Below are 21,220 nucleotides of genomic sequence, written 5' to 3'. Positions count from 1 at the left end.
AACTCAGCAATAGCTGAAAAACTATACATTGTGCTACGACCAAGACAGGAATGCAGTGTTTATTCTGGTCCCACTTCTCCACAGTTCACAACATATATTTAAAATTTTCCCACATACTAATACAGTCATATACGCTATTGTTTCCAGGATAGAACACACGAAGCAGCTTTCTTTAATGAACAACAAAATTATCAGTTTATTATAGGACAAGTCTCAACTAGTAATGAAGTAAAGCAAAAGCACACAGATTTTAAATTTTAAAGTCCCCTTTTTACCTTAGCCCCTCACACTCTCACATATACACACCAGAAAACAAACCAGAAAAATAAAAGGGGTTTTTAAAATTCAGAGCTCTGTTACAGACAAAAAAAAACACTTGGGCTGATTACTTGCTCATTTTTGAAGAAAACAGCAAATGAGATATGTTGTTCCAAAACTGGCATACAATCTAGCCTCCGAGTACACTTAGACAGGTAACTGGGATCTTTTAGATCAATTCTTTTCAGGTGGCATTGAGAACTAATTTAGCAGGCTTTCTTCAAAGACAGGAGACTAGATGAATTGACACAGTGAACCTCTCAGGGTCTTTTAGAGATTCTGGAAAGTGAGATGGGTTGTGGTCTTCTCTCCTTCTTTGACACTTCAGCAGCAGACTAACTTTATCTGCTGCTCACTCCAGAAGATAAAACACACCGACTGCTACAACCAAAATTCAACGAGTTTTCTGCTCTCTCAGGTGCACGCTGTTGCTGCTGGGCTTGTGCAATCAAGGGAGGTTGGTGGCTGACTTCTCTACCCACATCTTCCCCTGTTGCCAGGGTTTCTATTCTATTTTTAACTTGAGTCATGTGACAACCAGTATAAATTGTTGCCAAACTAGTTATTTCAGTGCCCTCTTGAAAAAATAACTGGTCCCACATTTATTCAGTTTGACTATGAATTGTTCAAAAAATATTTTAAAAGCAGAATCACTTCCATAACAATTGTAATGTCAATGTATTCATTAGATTAAATAACATGCTTAAAAAAAAGTCATGACTGGGAGTACATGTTGTAACAATAGTGATACTGTGGCCGGAATTTTATACCCCACTGCAGGAGCGGGCTGGAGGTTGGGGGAGGGGGGGGGGGGGTGCGAGGTGTAAAATTGAGTGGGAGCCGGGGGTGCCGTTCCCATCGCCTTCCCGCCCGCTGCAATTTTACAAAGGGCAGCAGCTGCAAGAAACAGCCCGCCTGCCCCAGGCCAATTAAAGCCCTTAAGTGGCTAATTAACTGCCTCCTCCTGCCATCGCTAATATATTACCTGCAGTGGGCAGGTGGCTCAGGACCCCCAGGCGGCCACAGTAAAACCTGGTGGCCTCCTTGCGGGCTGGGGGTTCTCTTGATCAGGCTCGCTGTGCCCCACAGAGAGTCACCCAATGGCCCAACCAACTCCACTGAACCACATTTCCCCCCCTCCTCCCAACTGATGCACCTTGCCTCACCAGGTCCTGGCCAAGTGTCCCCGTGAGGCTCCACAAATTTACCTTTTTTCCGGGGCAGGTGTCCCTCTTGCTCCTCGCCCAGGCTGCAGTCCCAGCAGTGGCCACTGCTCCCTGTGGCGCTGCTGAGACTAAGAGCTGCTGGCCCACTGATCTGCCCCTCAGAGAGGCAGAAGTCCCACCGGGGCCAATTAAGGGCTTGGGCCACGTAAAATCATAGCACAGCTCCAAGGCCCAATGAAGGCGGGCTCATCACTGACTTCTTGGCCAGTGGGCAGGGCCTCCTGCCCAACATAAAATTCTGGCCTATATACCAATGTTTACGTGATAATTTTCCTCACCATATTCATTTTAATGGTCCCAGTTTCAGATGGTCTGGTCTTTTTAAGTCAGGGTACTCATTAAAAAAGCATATGAACTAGTTTCTCTTGATGCAGCATACAAATTACCTTTGCTCATTTCAGCTGTGATAATGCCTGGTATGTTTTGATAGGTATGCTTAAAGGAAAAGTCAAGACTAGATGTTGTATTTTGTTCAGAAGGCTCCCCTTTTCTTTTGGGGACACACTGATTGAAAACATTTTTTTAAGCTTCTGACTATATTAGTATGACAATACCAGGCAGGAGTTTATACCATTATTCTTTGTAAGGGTTTAACCACTATCCACCTAAGCTAAAAATCTTACAGTCTGCACGCACTTCCTATCTGCACCGCTTGACCTACTGTTCTCACAATTGTGTCATAATTTTTGTCATTATAAATTCTTATGCTAACATCTACAATGGAAACATAAATGTAGAGTTATCACCCTGATTGCACAATCAGGCCACTTGTTCCAACAAGTGAATTATTTTCTCAACTGCCATTTTTTCTTTAGTAACTGAAATGCATAATGATCAAAAGAAACATTAAAAAAACACAAGTTCATCAAACATTCAGTAGAACTGATCAGGGGTACTCTTTGTTCCAGGCTGCTCCATAATACCCAGAACAAAGAGTACCCCTGATCAGTTCTACTGAAAACAACGGTCCTATGAACTCAGGTTGGGTCGAGAGCGGCATAGCCTTGGGGAACCATGCTGGAGTGCCAACTGATTGTATAGTAGGAGCTCGAGACCAGGGGTCCAACGTCACAGTTCCCAGCGTTTCCAATAGAACTGCTGAAAGATATTCTCCATCAGCAATATCAAATAAAATGCTTTCAAATAAATTTCTTACAATATATAAAAAATTCTCTAGAAAATGTGGGAGCACTTAGATCACACATGAACATTTATTTCCCCTTCAATTAACATTAAATCTGGATCAGAGCACATTCGCTGTGTGAAATGTAATTTTTCTGTTCGCATTGCGTCAGTAAGAAATAATAAAATCCAATTTTTAAAAAAAATGTACGTTAGAGAATAAAATGGAGTACCTTGCTCTGTTAGATTCTCTTGTCACGTCCCATGCCCAAGTAATAAAATTTTGACTGAGGTAGGAGACAATAGATTCAGCACACAGCAGTTGGGAACAGAACACATTTGTAAGAACACTGTCATCATGATGGAGGTAGATGGCAAGCAGCTTTCTCTGATAAAATAAAGTACAGATTAGTGATTTTAAAATTGCTAATGCAAGTTACCCTTCTCTGTAACATCCTTCATCATACAAAAATATATCACTTACAGCTCTTTCATTAATATAGAAACTATACAGAATATCATCACTGTAATGGGAATTTTCACATAGCTCCCAATAACCACATTATACAGGAATCTTTGTGTACTTTACACTTACAAAACAATACAGACAAAGCCTCATAAATCTGAAAAGTAATAGAGTACAGTTAACAAAAGCAAATTTTGGCTAATATAATTTACAGTACAATTTTTCTTTCCAAATTCACGTTTGTCCAGTTAATTTTAATGTTTTAACTGCTCCATAATTTCTACAGCTCATCATTTATTTCATATATTCTACATGAATTTCCCATATGAATTGCAATATTTAAGTCTTTGCTTCATATTTTTTTTAAAAAAAGGTATATTGGTTCTCAAACTGCGAAACAGCAAACAGGTATTTTGACTTATTTTACACAGTGAAGGGCTTTGTTCAGTTTCTATTGCTAATGCAACATTAATATTTCATTTTACAATGGAATGCTGAGAAATGCATAACTAGTTTGCAGAGAAATGTTATGCTTGAACTTGGATTACGCTTGAATCAATATTATAAATTGCAGACAAAAACTGCTAATTAGCAAATCTTTATATCATAACCAGTTTAATGTCAACAAAAATAGAAAACACAATGCAAATTTAACCCAAGAGATTTGACTTCTAAAACATGCTGCAGTATCTAGATAAAATCTGGCAAGAAATTGAATGCGCTAAAACTAGGGTATGTTTTATATCGATTCAGAATTGTGCATCTATACTTGGATAACATCGTCTAGAACTAATAGGTACATCCAACTACATTCTTATATCAAATTATTGTTGAGAGATGGGGGTGACAAGATTCGGGTTTGATATATGAAACAAAAAAAATCAAAAGTGTTGTCTGAATAGTGCAACGTTTAACAGTATTTGTAACTTGGAATATACTCATTAAAATGCTGTGGAAAGCTATTATATGAAGGAAAGAATTTGTATTTACATAACGCCTTTCACAACCTCAGGATACACCAGAGTGCTTTACAACCAATGAAGTACTACTGAAGTATAGTTCATAGAATCGTACAGCGCAGGAGGCCATTTGGCCCATCATATCTGTGCCAGCTTGTCTAATTAGTGCCTTTCCCCGCTCTTAGTCCATAGTTCTGCAAATTTGTCCTTTTCAAGCATAGATCCAAAAGTTGCTGTTGTAACATAAGGAAACAAGTCAAACCAATTTTCATGGAGCAAGATCCCACAAATAGCAATGAGACAAATGACCAGATAACCTTTTTTGATTTTTTGAAGTGGTGTTGGTTGAAGGATAAATGTTGGCCAAGGCATCGGGAGAGCTCCTTTGGTCTTCGTCAAATAGTGCCAAGGGATCTTTTATGGGTAGACGGGGCCTCAGTTTAATGCCTCAACTGAAGGACAGCACCTCCAAAAGTGTAGCACTCCTACGATTCTACACTGGACTGCCAGCCACGATTATGTGCTCAAGTTCTGGAGTGTGACTTGAAACCTCAACCTTCTGACCCAGAGGCAAGAATGCTACTGATATAGCTATTAAACATCTACATTTTATACAAAATAGGACAAATATCAAGCACCATCTGTTTTTATTAGTTACAAAATCACTTTGCAAAACAGGTTAGCAGCTTTTGCTACCAGCAGTGACACAAACATCCACTTAAACATTAAGCACAAAAGTGAAGAATGGCCCAAAATAAGTATCTGGTATAATTTTTGCCCTAGGAATTACTGCAGTTTTCAGTGTAAATACAACAGGTTATCTTGACTAAATCTGAACTGTGAAGTCACATTCTGCTGATACACACTATCTGATTCGGATATAAAAATATGTTGATGGCACTATGGTGCTTAATTAAAAAGAGGCAGATGATCAGCCACAGTCTGTTCTGTTGCTCATCCGTTCTACATTTCAAAGCCCAGTGTGCAATATCCAGGTTACTCCACTAGAATCCCTGCTATTGTATGAAGGTTGTCAGAGAAGGAGGGCAAGGCTATGTTTGCTCAATGATTAGGCTTCAGAATAAGCTTCTAGCTCCTAGAGAGACAGCTACCCACTCATTCATTGGGCTAATTCAAAAGCCTAGAAAGATTAAACACCCATGCTGAGCAGGCAACCAAATGCAGGCCCAAAAAAGAAATAAAAATTCTTTAAAAACTCTTAGATGACTTCATTATTTTCTGCATACGAAACTTTAAGACAGTGTTTAGTTAGTGAAAAACCCACATTGACCTTTTCTAAACCCTTAATCTGTTCTTTGTAGTACTGTTGCTTTGTGGCAAGCGGATGGCTTTCCTCTCTTTTCACTGTAAGCTATTAGAAAAGGTCTTGTGAAACAGTCACACTACTTAAGGATAAATTCCCATCTCAGTCCCCCCACCACCCATCAAATACTACACAGAAAACAACAGAAGCGACTTGCATAGTGTAGGAAAAGGGACTACACACTGCTTATACTGCACCTAGGATGATTTCAGTGCAGCATACTATCAGTTACTGAAAAAGTGCGAGATCCAGACAGGGTCTTGTATCTTTTGAACAGCGTAGCACAGGGAGACAAGTTGCATTACTGGGTATCAGATTTTGTAAATCACTGTTGCCAGGAGACAATGTGATGCACAACAAAAGTAACTCAGTTACTGCTCAGGAAGCACGTTTACTTTGCACTTTTATAGTGCATATGAACCCTACAGTTAGAAAGTGTCTGTGAATACAGTTCCATTTAGCAATTTACAACAGAGAGGTTTAAATACTGCAAGTGCACTTTCTTCTTGCACAGTTATTAAAGACATTTTCCATTTCAACAAATTTGGAATTTAGTTTTCTTTAAGCTACTTGCAAAGAAGAGCTTGTGTTTCTCATGAATTCTTAGACTGTTGCTAGAGGCCTTGGGTTCCAGTATCCAAGAGGATGCCTTGTCCAGTTTCAAAACGTTAGAGGATTGGATAGAAAAAGTGATAACACAGGACTTCACTGCACTTATTACTGCCCAGAAATCAGTTACCATGTTGAGGGAATGTCCAGCAGCAGAGGCAGTAAAGAGCAGACATTGATTAGTCTCCTGTTTCTCAGAGCAACATTAAAATCCAGTCTGTCCAGCTCTTCTCCCTCAAATGACAGTTGAGGTGCCAAAAAGTGAGCAGCACCAAGAGGTTATGGTGAAGCCAGTTACAAGGCATTCTAATGACACATCAAGGAGGCACTGTGTTTCCTCAATCTCAAAATTCCAACAAATGAGGCCAGTCACATCACCTGCTCTTACTCTTGGATGTGCAGTAGGTTAGGTTCCAGATCAAACACAAATAAACCGCCAGCAAGAGAAAGCACTAGAAAGCAATAGAAATCAGAGGGTTTTAAATTTAGCTATACTTTATATCAATTGTGTTCAGGCAGTTGTTTTGGGGATAGTGTTGAAGGTGATCATAGCAGATGAAGCAATGGGATCCATGGCATATGATTTCGCACAGAAGGAAATGTTGATGAAGGTGCATTTTGCCACATGTGCAGGACTGTTTATGCAGTGGGCAGATGCAATACCAAGTTGAAAGTTTGAGTGTCATATACAGCATAGGAGGCCATTCAGCCCATCAAGTCCATTCTGGCTCTCCACAAACCAATCCAGTCAGTCCCACTCCCTTGCTCGATCCCCGTAGTCCTGCAAATTTATTTACTTCAAGCGTCCAATTTCCTTTTGAAATGATTGAAATAACAGAAAAGCAAAACAGACCTAACTCTGAATTATCACACTTTTTGACTTTTAATAATTATAATTTTGCCAATCGAGTCATCCTCAAAACAAACTTTAACTGAAGGATGCGTGGAATGAGGAATGTTTTACCTATTGATTCAGAAGCAAAAAGTTTTTTAAATGAGAGCTTGCCATATAGTTTATGAGGCTTGTATTGGTGGTTCAACAAATCTCTTGTGGCTCATCTTTACATTGCTCTGCATTTTTTTTTTCATTCGTTTGTGGGATATGGGCATCGCTGAGAAGGCCAGCATTCATTGCCCATCCCTAATTGAGAAAGTGGTGGTGAGCTGCCTTCTTGAACCACTGCAGTCCGTGTGGGGTAGGTACGCCCACAGTGCTGGTAGGAAGGGAGTTCCAGGATTTTGTGTCAGCAAGTGAAGGAACGGCGATATAGTTTCAAGTCAGGATGGTGTATGGCTTGGAGGGGAACTTGCAGGTGGTGGTGTTCCCATACATTTGCTGCCCTTGTCCTTCCAGGTGGCAGAGGTCACAGGTTTGAAAGGTGCTGTCGAAGGAGCCTTGGTGCATTGCTGCAGTGCATCTTGTAGATGGTACACATTGCTGCCACTGTGCCTTGGTGGTGAAGGGAGTGAATGTTTGTGGATGGGGTGCCAATCAAGCAGGATGCTTTGTCCTGGGTGGTGTTGAGCTTCCTGAGTGTTGTTGGAGCTGCACCCGTCCAGGCAAGTGCAGAGTATTCCATCACACTCCTGACCTCTGCCTTGTCGATGGTGGACAGGCTTTGGGGAATCAGGTGGTGAGTTACTCGCTGCGGGATTCCTAGCCTCTGACTTGCTCTTGTAGCCATGGAATTTATATGGCTACTCCAGTTCAATTTCTGGTCAATGATTACTGCCCCCCCCCAGGATGTTGATAGTGGGGGATTCAGTGATCGTAATGCCATTGAATGTCAAGGGGAGATGGTTAGATTCTCTCTTGTTTGAGATGGTCATTGCCTGGCACTTGTGTGGCGCGAATGTTACTTGCCACTCATCAGCCCAAGCCTGGATATTGTCCAGGTCTTGCTGCATCTCTACTTGAACTGCTTCAGTATCTGAGGAGTCATGAATAGTGAACATTGAGCAATCATTAGCGAACATCCCCACTTCTGACCTTATGATTGAAGGAAGGTCATTGATGAAGCAGCTGAAGATGGTTGGGCCTAGGACACTACCCTGAGGAGCTCCTGCAGTGATGTCCTGGAGCTCAGACGATTGACCTCCAACAACCATAACCATCTTCCTTTGCGCCTGGTGCGATTCCAACCAGCGGAGAGGTTTCCCCGATTTCCATTGACTCCAGTTTTGCTAGGGACTCCTTGATGCCATACTCAGTCAAATGCTGCCTTGATGTCAAGGGCAGTCACTCTCAGCTCGTCTCTGGGGTTCAGCTCTTTTGTCGATGTTTGAACCAAGACTGTAATGAGGTCAGGAGCTGAGTAGCCCTGGCGGAACCTAAACTGAGCATCAGTGAGCAGGTTATTGCTAAGCAAGTGCTGCTTAATAGCGCCTTCCATCACTTTACTGATGATCGCAAGTAGACTAATGGGGCAGTAATTGGCCAGGTTGGATTTGTCCTGCTTTTTGTGCATAGGACATACCTGGGCAATTTTCCATATTGCCGGGTAGATGACAGTGTCGTAGCTGTACTAGAACAGCTTGGCTAGGGGCAAGGCTAGTTCTGGAGCACGTCTTCAGTATTATTGCCGGAATGTTGTCAGGGCCCATAGTCTTTATGGTATCCAGTGCCTTCTGTCATTTCTTGATATCACGCAGAGTGAATCGAATAGGCTGAAGACTGGCATCAGTGATGCTGGGGACTTCAGGAGGAAGCCAAGATGTATCATCCACTCGGCACTTCAGGCTGAAGATTGTTGCAAATGCTTCAGCCTTATCTTTTGCACTGATGTGCTGGGCTCCCCCATGATGGAGGATGGGGATATTTGTGGAACCACCTCCTCCTGTCAGTTGTTTAATTCTCCACCACCATTCACAACTGGATGTGGGAGGTCTGCAGAGCTTAGACCTTAGCCGTTGGTTGTGGGATCACTTAGGTCTGTCCATCGCATGCTGCTTCCGCTGACTGGCATGCAAGTAGTCCTGGGTTGTAGGCTCACCAGGTTGACACCTCATTGAGGTATGCCTGGTGCTGCTCCTGGCATGCCCTCCTGCACTCTTCATTGAACCAGGGTTGATCCCCCCGCTTGATAGTAATGGTAGAGTGGGGGATATGCCAGGCCACGAGGTTACAGATTGTAGTTGAATACAATTCTGCTGTTGCTGATGGCCCTCAGCAACTCATGGATGCCCAGTTTTACATTGCTAGATCTGTCCGAAATCTGTCCCATTTAGCATGCTGGTAGTGCCAAACAACACGATGGAGGGTATTCTCAATATGAAGATGGGACTTAGTCTCCACAAGGATTGTGCAGTATTCGCTCCTACCAATACTGTCATGGACAGATGCATCTGCGACAGGTAGATTGGTGAGGACGAGGTCAAGTAGGTTTTCCCTCGTTGGTTCCCTCACCACCTGCCGCAGACCCAGTCTAGCAGCCATGTTCTTTAGGATTCGGCCAGCTCAGTCAGTAGTGGTGTTACCGAGCCACTCTTGGTGATACACATTGAAGTCCCCCACCCACCGTACATTCTGGCCCTTGCTACCCTCAAGGCTTCCTCCAAGTGGTGTTCATCATGGAGGGGTACTGATTTATCAGCTGAGGTGGGGGTGGGGGCGTGCAGGCAGTAGGTGGTAATCAGCAGGAGGTTTCTTTGCCCATGTTTGACCTGATGCCATGAGACTTCATGGGGTCCGGAGTAGACGTTAAGGACTCCCAGGACAATTCCCTCCCGACTGTATACCACTGTGCCGCTGCTGGATCTGTCCTGCCGGTGAGACAGGACATACTTGGGGATGGTGATGGCGGTGTCTGGGATATTGTGTGTAAGGTATGCTTCGGTGAGTATGACTGTGTCAGGCTGTTACTCGACTAGTCTGTGGGACAACTCTCCCAACCTTTGCATAAGCCCCCAGATGTCAGTAAGGAGGACTTTGTTGATTCCGGTGCCGATATCAATGCCGGGTGGTCTGTCCGGTTTCATTCCTTAATTGACTTTGTAGTGGTTTGATACAACTAAGTAGCTTGCTAGGTCATTTCAGAGGGCATTTAAGAGTCAACCACATTGCTGTGGGTCTGGAGTCTCATGTAGGCCAGACCAGGTAAGTGCAGCACATTTCTTTCCCTGAAAGACATTAGTGAACCAGATGGGATTTTTACGACAATCGACAATGGTTTCATGGCCATTAGAATAGCTTTTAATTCCAGATTTATTAATTGAATTGAATTAATGGAATTCAAATTCCACCTTCTGCCATGGTGGGATTCAAACCCATGTCCCCCAGAGCAATACCCTGGGTCTCTGGGTTACTACAGTGACAATATCACTACACCACTGCCTCCCCATTTTGCTCAGGTTAAGTATCCCCTCCTCCCTGTTCCAGTTTCTTTGGATAGCAGTTTTGCAGCATGTAGTGCATTAGGCATATCTTGGAAGACCAGGGTAAGCACTATATTATACCATGTCCTGATATGTCCACATATCTGAAGCACTGTTTCCAGGAGCCAATAATAATCCTGGTAGCTGTATACTATTTTTCAATAGTATACTCTCTGCTAGTCTGCTCTCAGCTGCTCTTCATGATTGGTAAAGAGCAGGGTAAAAAAGGTAGTATTGGCCTTGCAAGAATCATCCTTGTACTTATTTTTACATCAAATAACATTGTATAGTACATTGTCTTAAAATAAATGTCATGACCCAACTTCTGAAGGGCAATTAGGGATAGGCAATAAATACTGACCTAGCCAGCAACGCCCACATCCCACAAACTAATAAAAAAAACTACTGCCTAGGAACTAAGCAGTCACTTGCAGATCATGTGACAATCAAAACAGGGTCATGCATGTTGGTAGAGTAGAAGCGATTCCAGCTTGTAGATACGATGGAATTGCGTGCAAAGGCCAAAAATTTTGTCATCTGAAAACACAAGTGCACAGCCATCTCATTTTGTTGCCAGTTGAAACTGTTTGATATATTGGCCTGGATTTTCTGGTCAGTGGCAAAGCACTGTTGACCTTGAAGAAAGCCTTGCTGACAGATGTAGTGATCTGTGGCAAGAACTTTACCTCTCTTGCCATGCAATTAATTGTAGCGTGCTTTAATGGGGATTCCTAGTGTGGAGTTGCAGTCATCAAGCTATCCAAGCAGCCAATCACATTAAAGAATTCTCAGACAGCCAACCAGGAAATGAGAAGCACTAAAATCAAAATCACTTTTTAAAACTTTTACACAGCAAAATAAAGATTGGGACATACACATGGGGTGAAGGTAGAAGCTGAAACATCATGGAAATTTTTTTAATTTTAAAAAATCTAGTAATTAATCACAATAGAGACATTTAACAACATTCCACAAATATAAAATTATTTTTTCAGGGGCAGCAATAATTATTACTCAGATCGCCATTAAAAGCCCAGTTAAACCTGACTGAAGGTGCATCTATTTGAGGTTTCTAACAGCGATGCGAGCATCGAAAAGGGGAAGTATTTGCCACATCGACTGATTTCAGTGATTGCCAGCTCTGGGGATTGGAGCGGGGTGGGTCCACCCCACAGCCTGCAGCAGAGCAGTGAATAAAAGACTTCCATGTCAATTTATGCTTACACTTGAGCATCTCACCTCTCACTCAAAATTCTCCTTCTCTACTGCCCTCCCAAGTACAATAAAAACATTTTCACCAAGATATCTTCACTGCCTTCCTCCCTGAGGCTGTGCACTGAACAATTATTCATCCTCAGTGATTTCAACCTCCATCGCATGTTCTCTCTCCTCTGAATTCACTTTTCTCTTATCCTCCCTAAATCTCTTCCTCCATGTAAACTCCTCAACTCATTCACTGCCACCCAGCTTGACCTTGTCATCTCACGTGGTCTTGCTAGTCCCATATCAATCACAGATAAGGTCATCTCTGATCACTTCCTTGTATTACTCTCCACCCATATATCCCTTCTCCGCTCCAACCCTACCTCCTTCTGTATCTCCCCCTGAAAAATAAATATTCCCCAAATCACTTACAGCTGCACTTTGGCCTTCTGTTTGCCACATTTCTACAGCTACTGATTTACACAACCTCACCTTCATCTTTGATGCCCTAGACCCTGATAAAATCATTACTCTCTCTCACCCTGACCATTCCATGTCATATGGCCCTCATCTCTGCTTCAAGTCCAAGGGATGCAGACTTGAAAGAATATGGCGGACAAGTGGCTTAGCCATCTACTGCAAGATATGGCTGAACCACATAAAGCACAAGTGGGTCCTGCTCCCATCTGCTAAACCTGTTTGCTATTCCAAGACTATCCTGGAATGCAAAGATTACCCCTGGCTTCTTTACTCTACTGCAAACCATTTTCTTAAACCCCTCTCCCTTCCACCCTCACCTCCAACAATAAGTGCGAGAAGCTCATGGCCTTCTTTGTCAATAAGATCAAGCCCATCCAAACAGCTGCCTCTGCCACATCCCTTCCTTCCCCTAGCCCACTGGGCCAAACATCCTCCAAAGATCCCCCTGCCCTAGCCCTGAACTGGCATCTTAGTATAGATTCTCTCCCCTCATGACTTCTTTGAGCTCATCTTGTCCATGAGACGCACTGCCTGCTCGGTTGACCCCATAACCACTAAACTTTGGACCACCAAACTTCCCCTCTAGGTCCCCATGTTAACCTATATAGTTAACAGTTCTCTCTCTTTAGCTGCTGTCCTTCCCTCCTTTAAATCTGCCATCATCATCATCTCTCAAAAAAAATTCGACCCTTGCCCCCACCATTCTGGCGAACTACCGCCACATCGCCAATCTCCCTTTCCTCTCCAAAGCCCTCGAACATGCTGTTGCCTCCCAAAAGAGGGCTAAAAGGGGTCATGAAATATCTTTAGCAAACAGGGTTAAGGAAAATCCCAAAGCCTTTTATTCATATATAAGGAGAAAGAGGGTAACTAGAGAAAGGATTGGCCCACTAAAGGACAAAGGAGGAATGTTATGCTTGGACTCAGAGAAAATGGGTGAGATTCTAAACGAGTACTTTGCATCGGTATTCACCGAGGAGAGGGACATGACGGATGTTGAGGTTAGGAACAGATGTTTGATTACTCTAGGTCAAGTCGGCATAAGGAGGGAGGAAGTGTTGGGTATTCTAAAGGGCATTAAGGTGGACAAGTCCCCAGGTCCGGATGGGATCTATCCCAGGTTACTGAGGGAAGCGAGAGAGGAAATAGCTGGGGCCTTAACAGATATCTTTGCAGCATCCTTAAACACGGGTGAGGTCCCGGAGGACTGGAGAATTGCTAATGTTGTCCCCTTGTTTAAGAAGGGTAGCAGGGATAATCCAGGTAATTATAGACCGGTGAGCCTGACGTCAGTGGTAGGGAAGCTGCTGGAGAAGATACTGAGGGATAGGATCTATTCCCATTTGGAAGAAAATGGGCTCATCAGTGATAGGCAACATGGTTTTGTGCAGGGAAGGTCATGTCTTACCAACTTAATAGAATTCTTTGAGGAAGTGACAAAGTTGATTGATGAGGGAAGGGCTGTCGATGTCATATACATGGACTTCAGTAAGGCGTTTGATAAGGTTCCCCATGGCAGGCTGATGGAGAAAGTGAAGGCGCTTGGGGTCCAAGGTGTACTAGCTAGATGGATAAAGAACTGGCTGGGCAACAGGAGACAGAGAGTAGCAGTAGAAGGGAGTTTCTCAAAATGGAGACGTGTGACCAGTGGTGTTCCACAGGGATCCGTGCTGGGACCACTGTTGTTTGTGATATACATTAATGATTTGGAGGAAAGTATAGGTGGACTGATTAGCAAGTTTGCAGACGACACTAAGATTGGTGGAGTAGCAGATAGTGAAGGGGACTGTCAGAGAATACAGCAGAGTATAGATAGACTGGAGAGTTGGGCAGAGAAATGGCAGATGGAGTTCAATCAGGGCAAATGCGAGGTGATGCATTTTGGAAGATCCAATTCAAGAGTGAACTATACAGTAAATGGAAAAGTCCTGGGGAAAATTGATGTCCAGAGAGATTTGGGTGTTCAGGTCCACTGTTCCCTGAAGGTGGCAACGCAGGTAAATAGAGTGGTCAAGAAGGCATACGGCATGCTTTCCTTCATCGGACGGGGCATTGAGTACAAGAGTTGGCAGGTCATGTTACAGTTGTATAGGACTTTGGTTCGGCCACATTTGGAATACTGCGTACAGTTCTGGTCGCCACATTATCAAAAGGATGTGGATGCTTTGGAGAGGGTGCAGAGGAGGTTCACCAGGATGTTGCCTGGTATGGAGGGCGCTAGCTATGAAGAGAGGTTGAGTAGATTAGGATTATTTTCATTAGAAAGACGGAGGTTGAGGGGGGACCTGATTGAGGTGTACAAAATCATGAGAGGTATAGACAGGGTGGATAGCAAGAGGCTTTTTCCCCAGAGTGGGGGTTTCAATTACTAGAGGACACGAGTTCAAAGTGAAAGGGGAAAAGTTTAGGGGGGATATGCGTGGAAAGTTCTTTACGCAGAGGGTGGTGGGCACCTGGAACGCATTGCCAGCGGAGGTGGTAGATGCGGGCACGATGGAGTCTTTTAAGATGTATCTAGACAGATACATGAATGGGCAGGAAGAAAAGAGATACAGAACCTTAGAAAATAGGCGACATGTTTAGAGAGAGGATCTGGATCGGCGCAGGCTTGGAGGGCCGAAGGGCCTGTTCCTGTGCTGTAATTATCTTTGTTCTTTGTTTGTTCTTAAACCCATGACCATCTTTCCCAGAACTCCATGTTTGAATCCCTCCAATCAGCTTTCCACCCCTGCCACCGAAAACAGCCTTGTTAAAGTCACAAATGAACATCCTATGTAACTCCTCGACCTGTCTTCAGCCTTTGACCACACCATCCTCTTCCAACGACTCTCCACAGTCATCCAGCTGGGTAGGACTGCTCTCACCTGGTTCCATTCTTAGCTATCTCATCATAGCCAGAGTATCACTTGCAATGTCTTCTCTTCCTGCTCCCATGCCACTACCCTGATGTTCCCAAAGGATCTATCCTTGGCCCCCACCTATTTCTCATCTACATGCTGCCCCTCAGCGACATCATCTGAAAGCACAGTTTTATTCACAAGCACGCTGACAACACCCAGCTCTACCGCCTCCCTTGACTCCTTCACTGTTGCTAAATTATCTTTTAACCATCATCAAGTACTGAATGAGCAGAAATTTCCTCCAATTAAATATTGGGAAGACTGAAAACATTGTTTTTCAGTCTCTGCTCCAAGCTCAGTTCCCTACCTACCAACTCCATCCCTCTCCCTGGCAACTGTCTGAGACTAAACCAGACGGTTTGCAACCTTGGTGTCATATTTAACCCCGAGATGAGCTCCTGACCACGTTCTCGTACCATTTTTAAGGCTGCCTATTTCCACCGCGTAACATCGCCTGACTTTGCCTCCATTTTAGCTCATTTGCTGTTGAAACCCTAATTTATGCCTTTGTTACCTCTAGACTTGATTATTCCAATGCATTCCCAGCTGGTCTCCCACATTCTACCCTTCCTAAACTTGAGGTCATCCAAAACTCTGCTGCCTGTGCTTTAACTTGCACCAGGTCCAGTTCACCTATCACCCTGTGGTCACTGAACTACACTGTCTCCCGGTCATGCAAAATCTTGATTTTAAAATTCTCATCCTTTTTTTCAAATCCTCCATAGACTCACTCCTCACCATCTCTAATCTCCTCCAACCGCACAACCCTCCAAACTATCTGTGCTGCTCTAATTTCTGGCCTCTTGAGCATCCCCGATTTTAATCGCTCCACTACGGGTGGCCGCACCTTCAGTTGCCTCGGCCCTAAGCTCTGGAATTCCCTCACTACACCTCTCCACGTCTCTACCTCCCTTTCCTCCTTTAAGAAACTCATTAAAATCTACCTCTTTGACCAAGTTTTTTGACCTAATATCTCCTTATGTGGCTCAGTGTCATATTTTGTTTTATCATGTGCCTGTGAAGCGTCTTGGGACATATTATTACATTTAAGGCGCCATATCAATGTAAGTTGCTGTTGCACTAAATCCTGAAATTGTGGTCAGTTTAAGGAGGGTTCATGCTGACAGTTTGCCATCAAAGTAACCCTGCAAACTCTGGGCCACTACAAGGTTGATGTTGTTCCTTTTGGTAGCTTGCAGCGAATCAGTACTACATTTTTGGGTCTTCATAAATCTTATACTAGATTATTTCAGTTTTCCCATCTTAGATAAGCCTCATGGTGAGTCCCAACCACCCATATCATCAAATGTCTATTCTTGTCTTGTGATCAAGGTATGCTTTCAGCAATGTGCTCAGGAAAACAAACAGTAAATCCTGCTTTCTAATTATTTGCATTGGACTATCTTACGTCACCATAGGATCTCATTTCAAACTTCAAAAACAGACCATCACATCCAGGTTCATTTTTTAAGATTTTAAACAGATTTATTAAACAATGAACACATGAAGAGTCTAAGGGCAATGGTTTACAATAGAAAATCTTTTATCTACCACCTTGAGAAGATGAATCAATGAGTTATGATCCAATACTAAGTGATTCTTTTATAGATAACTTTTATAAATGTCATCTTTTTCATTCTTATTAAAGCAATGGTATCCACCCACCCCCAAACATAGGGAGTTCCAGGATTTTGATCCAGCAGTGATGAGGGATTATATGTCCAAATCAATATGGTATGTGACTTATAAGGGAATCCTGAAGATGATGTTCATATGATATTACTTTCTTGATGATAGAGGTCACACGCTGGGAAGTGCTAGCAAAGCAAGCTTGTGGAGATGCTGCAGTGCTGTAGAAAGCACATACTGCAGTCACAATACATTGGTGGTGGAAGGTGTGGATATCGAGTTCAGTGATAGGAGCACCAATCAAATGAACTGTTTTGCCCAAGACAAGGTAAGTGCGCCTCTTCTGTAGATAAGGGCAGGTACAGGCAGTCCATTCATGTTGGATCTCACCTGCTTCGTATCCCTTTTATTCACTTCCTCAATCAAATAAAGCAATGATTACCCATTTTTCAAAATTAGAACTGTAGTAACAAAGATCTTAAACATCTTGAACTATTGGGAAACAGATCTCTAAAAATAATCCAACAAGAATAGCAATAAAAATAACACAAATCTAAAGATAAATTGTGTTTTCAGAGGCATCTTCAAAGCAACAGGTACTGCTTTAAATCCATCTGTTTGATTTATTTACCCAGTTTTCTGACCTCTCCAACGTTCCTCACTGATGCCATCAGAAACGGCGAATAGAAAACTTCCCCATGCAGTATGTAATTAGTACCAAAAAGGGCAAGTGGAGTATGTCTAGTTTGTATTGTGATGCAACAATCTTACATTGTTATAAAAGATGTGCATTAAGTGCAACTTGTTAATACAGGAAGAAAAAGATTTTTCTCAATATAATAGGGATTTGAATCTAAAAAATTGTCTAAGCTCAAGGTTACAAGAATAAGTAGATATCTACAATACGACTTTCAATAAGCGTGCTACGAAAAGAAACACTTACATGAAACAAAAGAGCATGATATGTACCCCAAAAGTTTCCCTCATCTGCAGGTAGCTGAAAAGCAAATTAAACTGAGTTTGTGTTAGCTGGAAGAGCTACTATATAGATAATGAAGGATTAATCATTTCCCATGACAGGAAGGGCCTGTAAACTCCAAGTGACAGGTTCACAAGAAGACAAGATAGTGTGTGCAATATGCCCCAGGGGGTGCTCTTGAGTACTCTGATGTGTTACTCAAAAATTAGGCACAGTGCCAAACTCTCCTGCTGCTAAAGCAGGTCAGCTATTTCCAGTCAAAAAGACAACGGCTGAAAAACAAGATTTTTGTGTAGCATGCGAAGCAGTGCTTGGGACATTTTCTTCCCATTGCTCAGACGTCCGATATTTCACGTGTTTGAAAACCAAGATATAAAAGAAGAGCTGTAAGAAAGCTCATAAATCAGGTTCTAAGCTTTATAATTGCCACAGTTTGTGCTTCCCTACATTTGTTCTCAGCTCTGTTACGATTCTTCATCTTGCCTTTGGCTGCAAATATTCAACTCTAAACTCCACTGCCTCCCTCAAAAAAAGTTTGTTACAACTTTCTGTGAAATAACACTAGTTGATAATATCAGGTGGCATTCTATAATTAATTACAAATTTAAGGGTCTACTAGAAAGTAATCAATCAGGGAACAACCTATATTACCAGTGATAGATTTCAGATGCTCCTCTAGTCATATCAAAGACAGCCCAAGTCAGCACCAATGTAGTGCTCAGCAGTTTCATCTTTTATACTCGTAAAATCATTAATTCTCTCAAAGAAAATACATAAATCTTCCGAATCACAGGCAATGTTCCAAATCAACGTAAACCTGCATTTGTTATTATTTTCCATTCTCCAAAACATGTCTGCAAGTTTCTCAATATATATGTATTTAACATCAGACAAGAAGACACGATCAATGTGTAATAGTGAATATTAGTTTTAATTTGTTATATTTTAATCTGCATCAAATGTTAGAGAATGTCACTGTGTAACACAAACCCAAAGCAGAATTTAAATGTTTCATTTTGCAATGTACAGAAAGCACGTTTCAGGTTATCAACACCGAACTGCACAGTCAGTCCAAACCCAAAATGGTAAAACACTGTTTTTCAAAACACTATCTTATCCAACAAAACTCAACAAACCTGCTTATCACAATTTTTGATAAAATACGTAACTTTGTGTAGTAAAATCTTAAAATCTAGATTGATTCACAGGAAGGCTCTGAAATGTTATAAAATTGAAATTTTTCATAAACATTCTATGCAAAACTCAATCCAAGCATTACATTTCTTGGCATTTGTTGGGATTCAACTAAGTTTTTTTTTAATAAAAAGGGACAGTCAAGTGAAAATAGAAAAGATATAGAAGGGTCGAATGGGCCATCACTCTAATCTGTACATAATCAGTTTAAAGCAACCTGATTAGATGAACTGTGAGTGGCATCGTGAGAAAGACTTAATCAAGTGTAGTGTTTTACTTAGCGATTAAGTATATATCAATTGATGGTATTCCAGAATCCTTCATAATCCAGCCACTCAAATAAACATTTAATGAGTTTAGGTTCAAAAACCCTGGCAGTGGATTTAGGTCAAAACAAGTTTCAAGCACCATATTAATTTCCTTCCTTTTATGTGATTAACAGTTTAAAATAACTTTTTTCTTTTACCAGAGAAATTAACTGCAGAATGAGATCCAACTTTGTAAAGAAAAGGCATTTCCGTATTTTAAACAAAATGAAACCACTAACATGATAGAAGGATGGCCCACTGTATAAAGTAATTACTTCAACATGTTTAAGTGGAATGTGTACTGTTAAAAAAAAAAAATTGACAAAAGTCTACATACAAAAAACTTTTTTTTTGTTATTTTAGAAAAAGACAGTCTTGAACAGGAAAAGAGTAACATTGACTTTGTTTGAAGTTTAAATAAATTAACTGAACATTCCTCAGGCTGGACTGAATGATCCAGCACGTTTTGTGCCAGAATAGGGAAAAGATTATTTTAGGCTGATTAGGTTATTTTAAGTTAATCAAAGCATAAGGCAGATATAAAAGTACTTTAAATTTGGCTTAAAGTCACCTACTCCAGCACAAAGCTTGTTATGTCACTTACCATAGCCATTAATACATGTTTCAAGAGGAAACATTCTTACATACTTTTATTTTAGGAAAGTATTTTTGTCCTTTTTCCATGGAGTTAGAAATGAGGAGTTTTTAACATGTTATATTTTGTTAAGCTTTTCTAGATTTAATATTTTAACAACTTAAATTTTGTACTCCACTCCAAAATATCTTTGCCAGAAATTAAGAACTGCTAGTTATACAGCCAGCTATACATCTTTTACTTAATTATGCAGTTCTGGGGTTGTGCGGGGGTGGGGGCGGATGGCGGGCTTGCAAGGAAGGAGATGCTGTCAATTTTTATAGATCCTTTCTGAAACACATACCCTATTCAAATGAAAAGGATTGAAAAATTAATGCATGCTGAGCTAATATCCTGAAAGGTCACTTACATCTCTGGCTTTTCCATAGAATGCTTCTTGAAAGGCAGCCTCTAGTGATCCAATGAAGAATACAGGGTGACAGTCACCATATCTGTTACGTGACAAAGAAAATTAAGTTTGATTCATGCAAAAAAAAATTGTACTGATAGTGAACAGTCACATCACCATAAGAACGCAAGAAATAGCAGCAGGAGTAGGCCATACTCCGGAGCCTGCTCCGCCATTCAATAAAATTGCGGCTGAACATCTAAATCAACTCCAGTTTCCTTGCACTATTCCCATATCCCTCAATTTCCTTACTGCCAAAAAGCTATCGATCTGAGTCTTGAATATACTCAACAACGGAGCATCCAAAGCTCTCTCGGGAAGAGAATTCCAAAGATTCACAGCCCTCTAAGTGAAGAAATTTCTCATCTCAGTCTTAAATAACCGACACCTTATCCTGCAACTATGACACCTAGTTTAGGCTCTCCAGTCAGGGGAAACAGTCTTTCAGCATCTATTCTGTCAAGCCCTCTATAAATGTTATACCGTTCAATGAGATCATGTCTCATTCTTCTAAATTCCAGAGAATATCGGCCCATTCTACTCAATCTCTCCAGGAGGAGCAGGAACTCAGCAAGACTGGAGCGGATAAAAGAGCAGCGGCAGAGCAGGCCAAGAACAAGAGGAGCGGGACCTCAGTGAGACTGGAGCGGATAAAAGAGCAGGCCAGACCAAGGCTTTGCTTAGAGTGGATAAGTTGCCTGATGCAGATAGCTTGCATCCCAGATTGCTAAGGCAAGTGGAGGTGGAGATAGCAGAAGGGCTGGCCATAATCTTCCAATCTTTCCAAGATACAGGGGAAGTGCTAAATGTGACATTCTTGTTCAGTGACTTGGATATTAGAATAGAGTAAAATTTCAAAATTTGATGATACCAAACTGTGAGGATGATACCAATTGCCTGCAACAGCATATAGATAGGCTAGCAGAATGGGCAGACAAGTGGCAATGGAATTTAATACTGACAAGTGTGAGGTGATGCATTTTGGTAGAAGGACTAGGGAGAGGCAAAATATACTTAATGGCACAGTTCTAAAGAGTGTGCAGGAACAGAGGGAATTGGGGGTGCATGGACATCAATCTTTGAAGG

The 21,220-nt window shown here is 41.9% G+C and overlaps 1 protein-coding gene across 1 annotated transcript in view; it reads right to left on the bottom strand.

Annotated features, from left to right (window-relative positions):
- Window positions 1-21,220, bottom strand: part of faf1 (Fas (TNFRSF6) associated factor 1) — a 552,776-nt gene that overhangs the window by 173,878 nt on the left and 357,678 nt on the right. The window contains exons 12-13 of the mRNA XM_068037154.1: window positions 20,096-20,177; window positions 2,900-3,054 (exon numbers count right to left, since the gene is read on the bottom strand). Of these exons, the coding sequence (XP_067893255.1) occupies window positions 2,900-3,054; window positions 20,096-20,177 (237 nt within the window). The remainder of the gene's footprint in view (window positions 1-2,899; window positions 3,055-20,095; window positions 20,178-21,220) is intronic.

The sequence above is a fragment of the Heterodontus francisci genome, chromosome 8, assembly GCF_036365525.1.
Source record: "Heterodontus francisci isolate sHetFra1 chromosome 8, sHetFra1.hap1, whole genome shotgun sequence".
NCBI classification, from domain to species: Eukaryota; Metazoa; Chordata; class Chondrichthyes; order Heterodontiformes; family Heterodontidae; genus Heterodontus; species Heterodontus francisci.
This window is presented reverse-complemented; position numbering and strand designations above follow the sequence as displayed.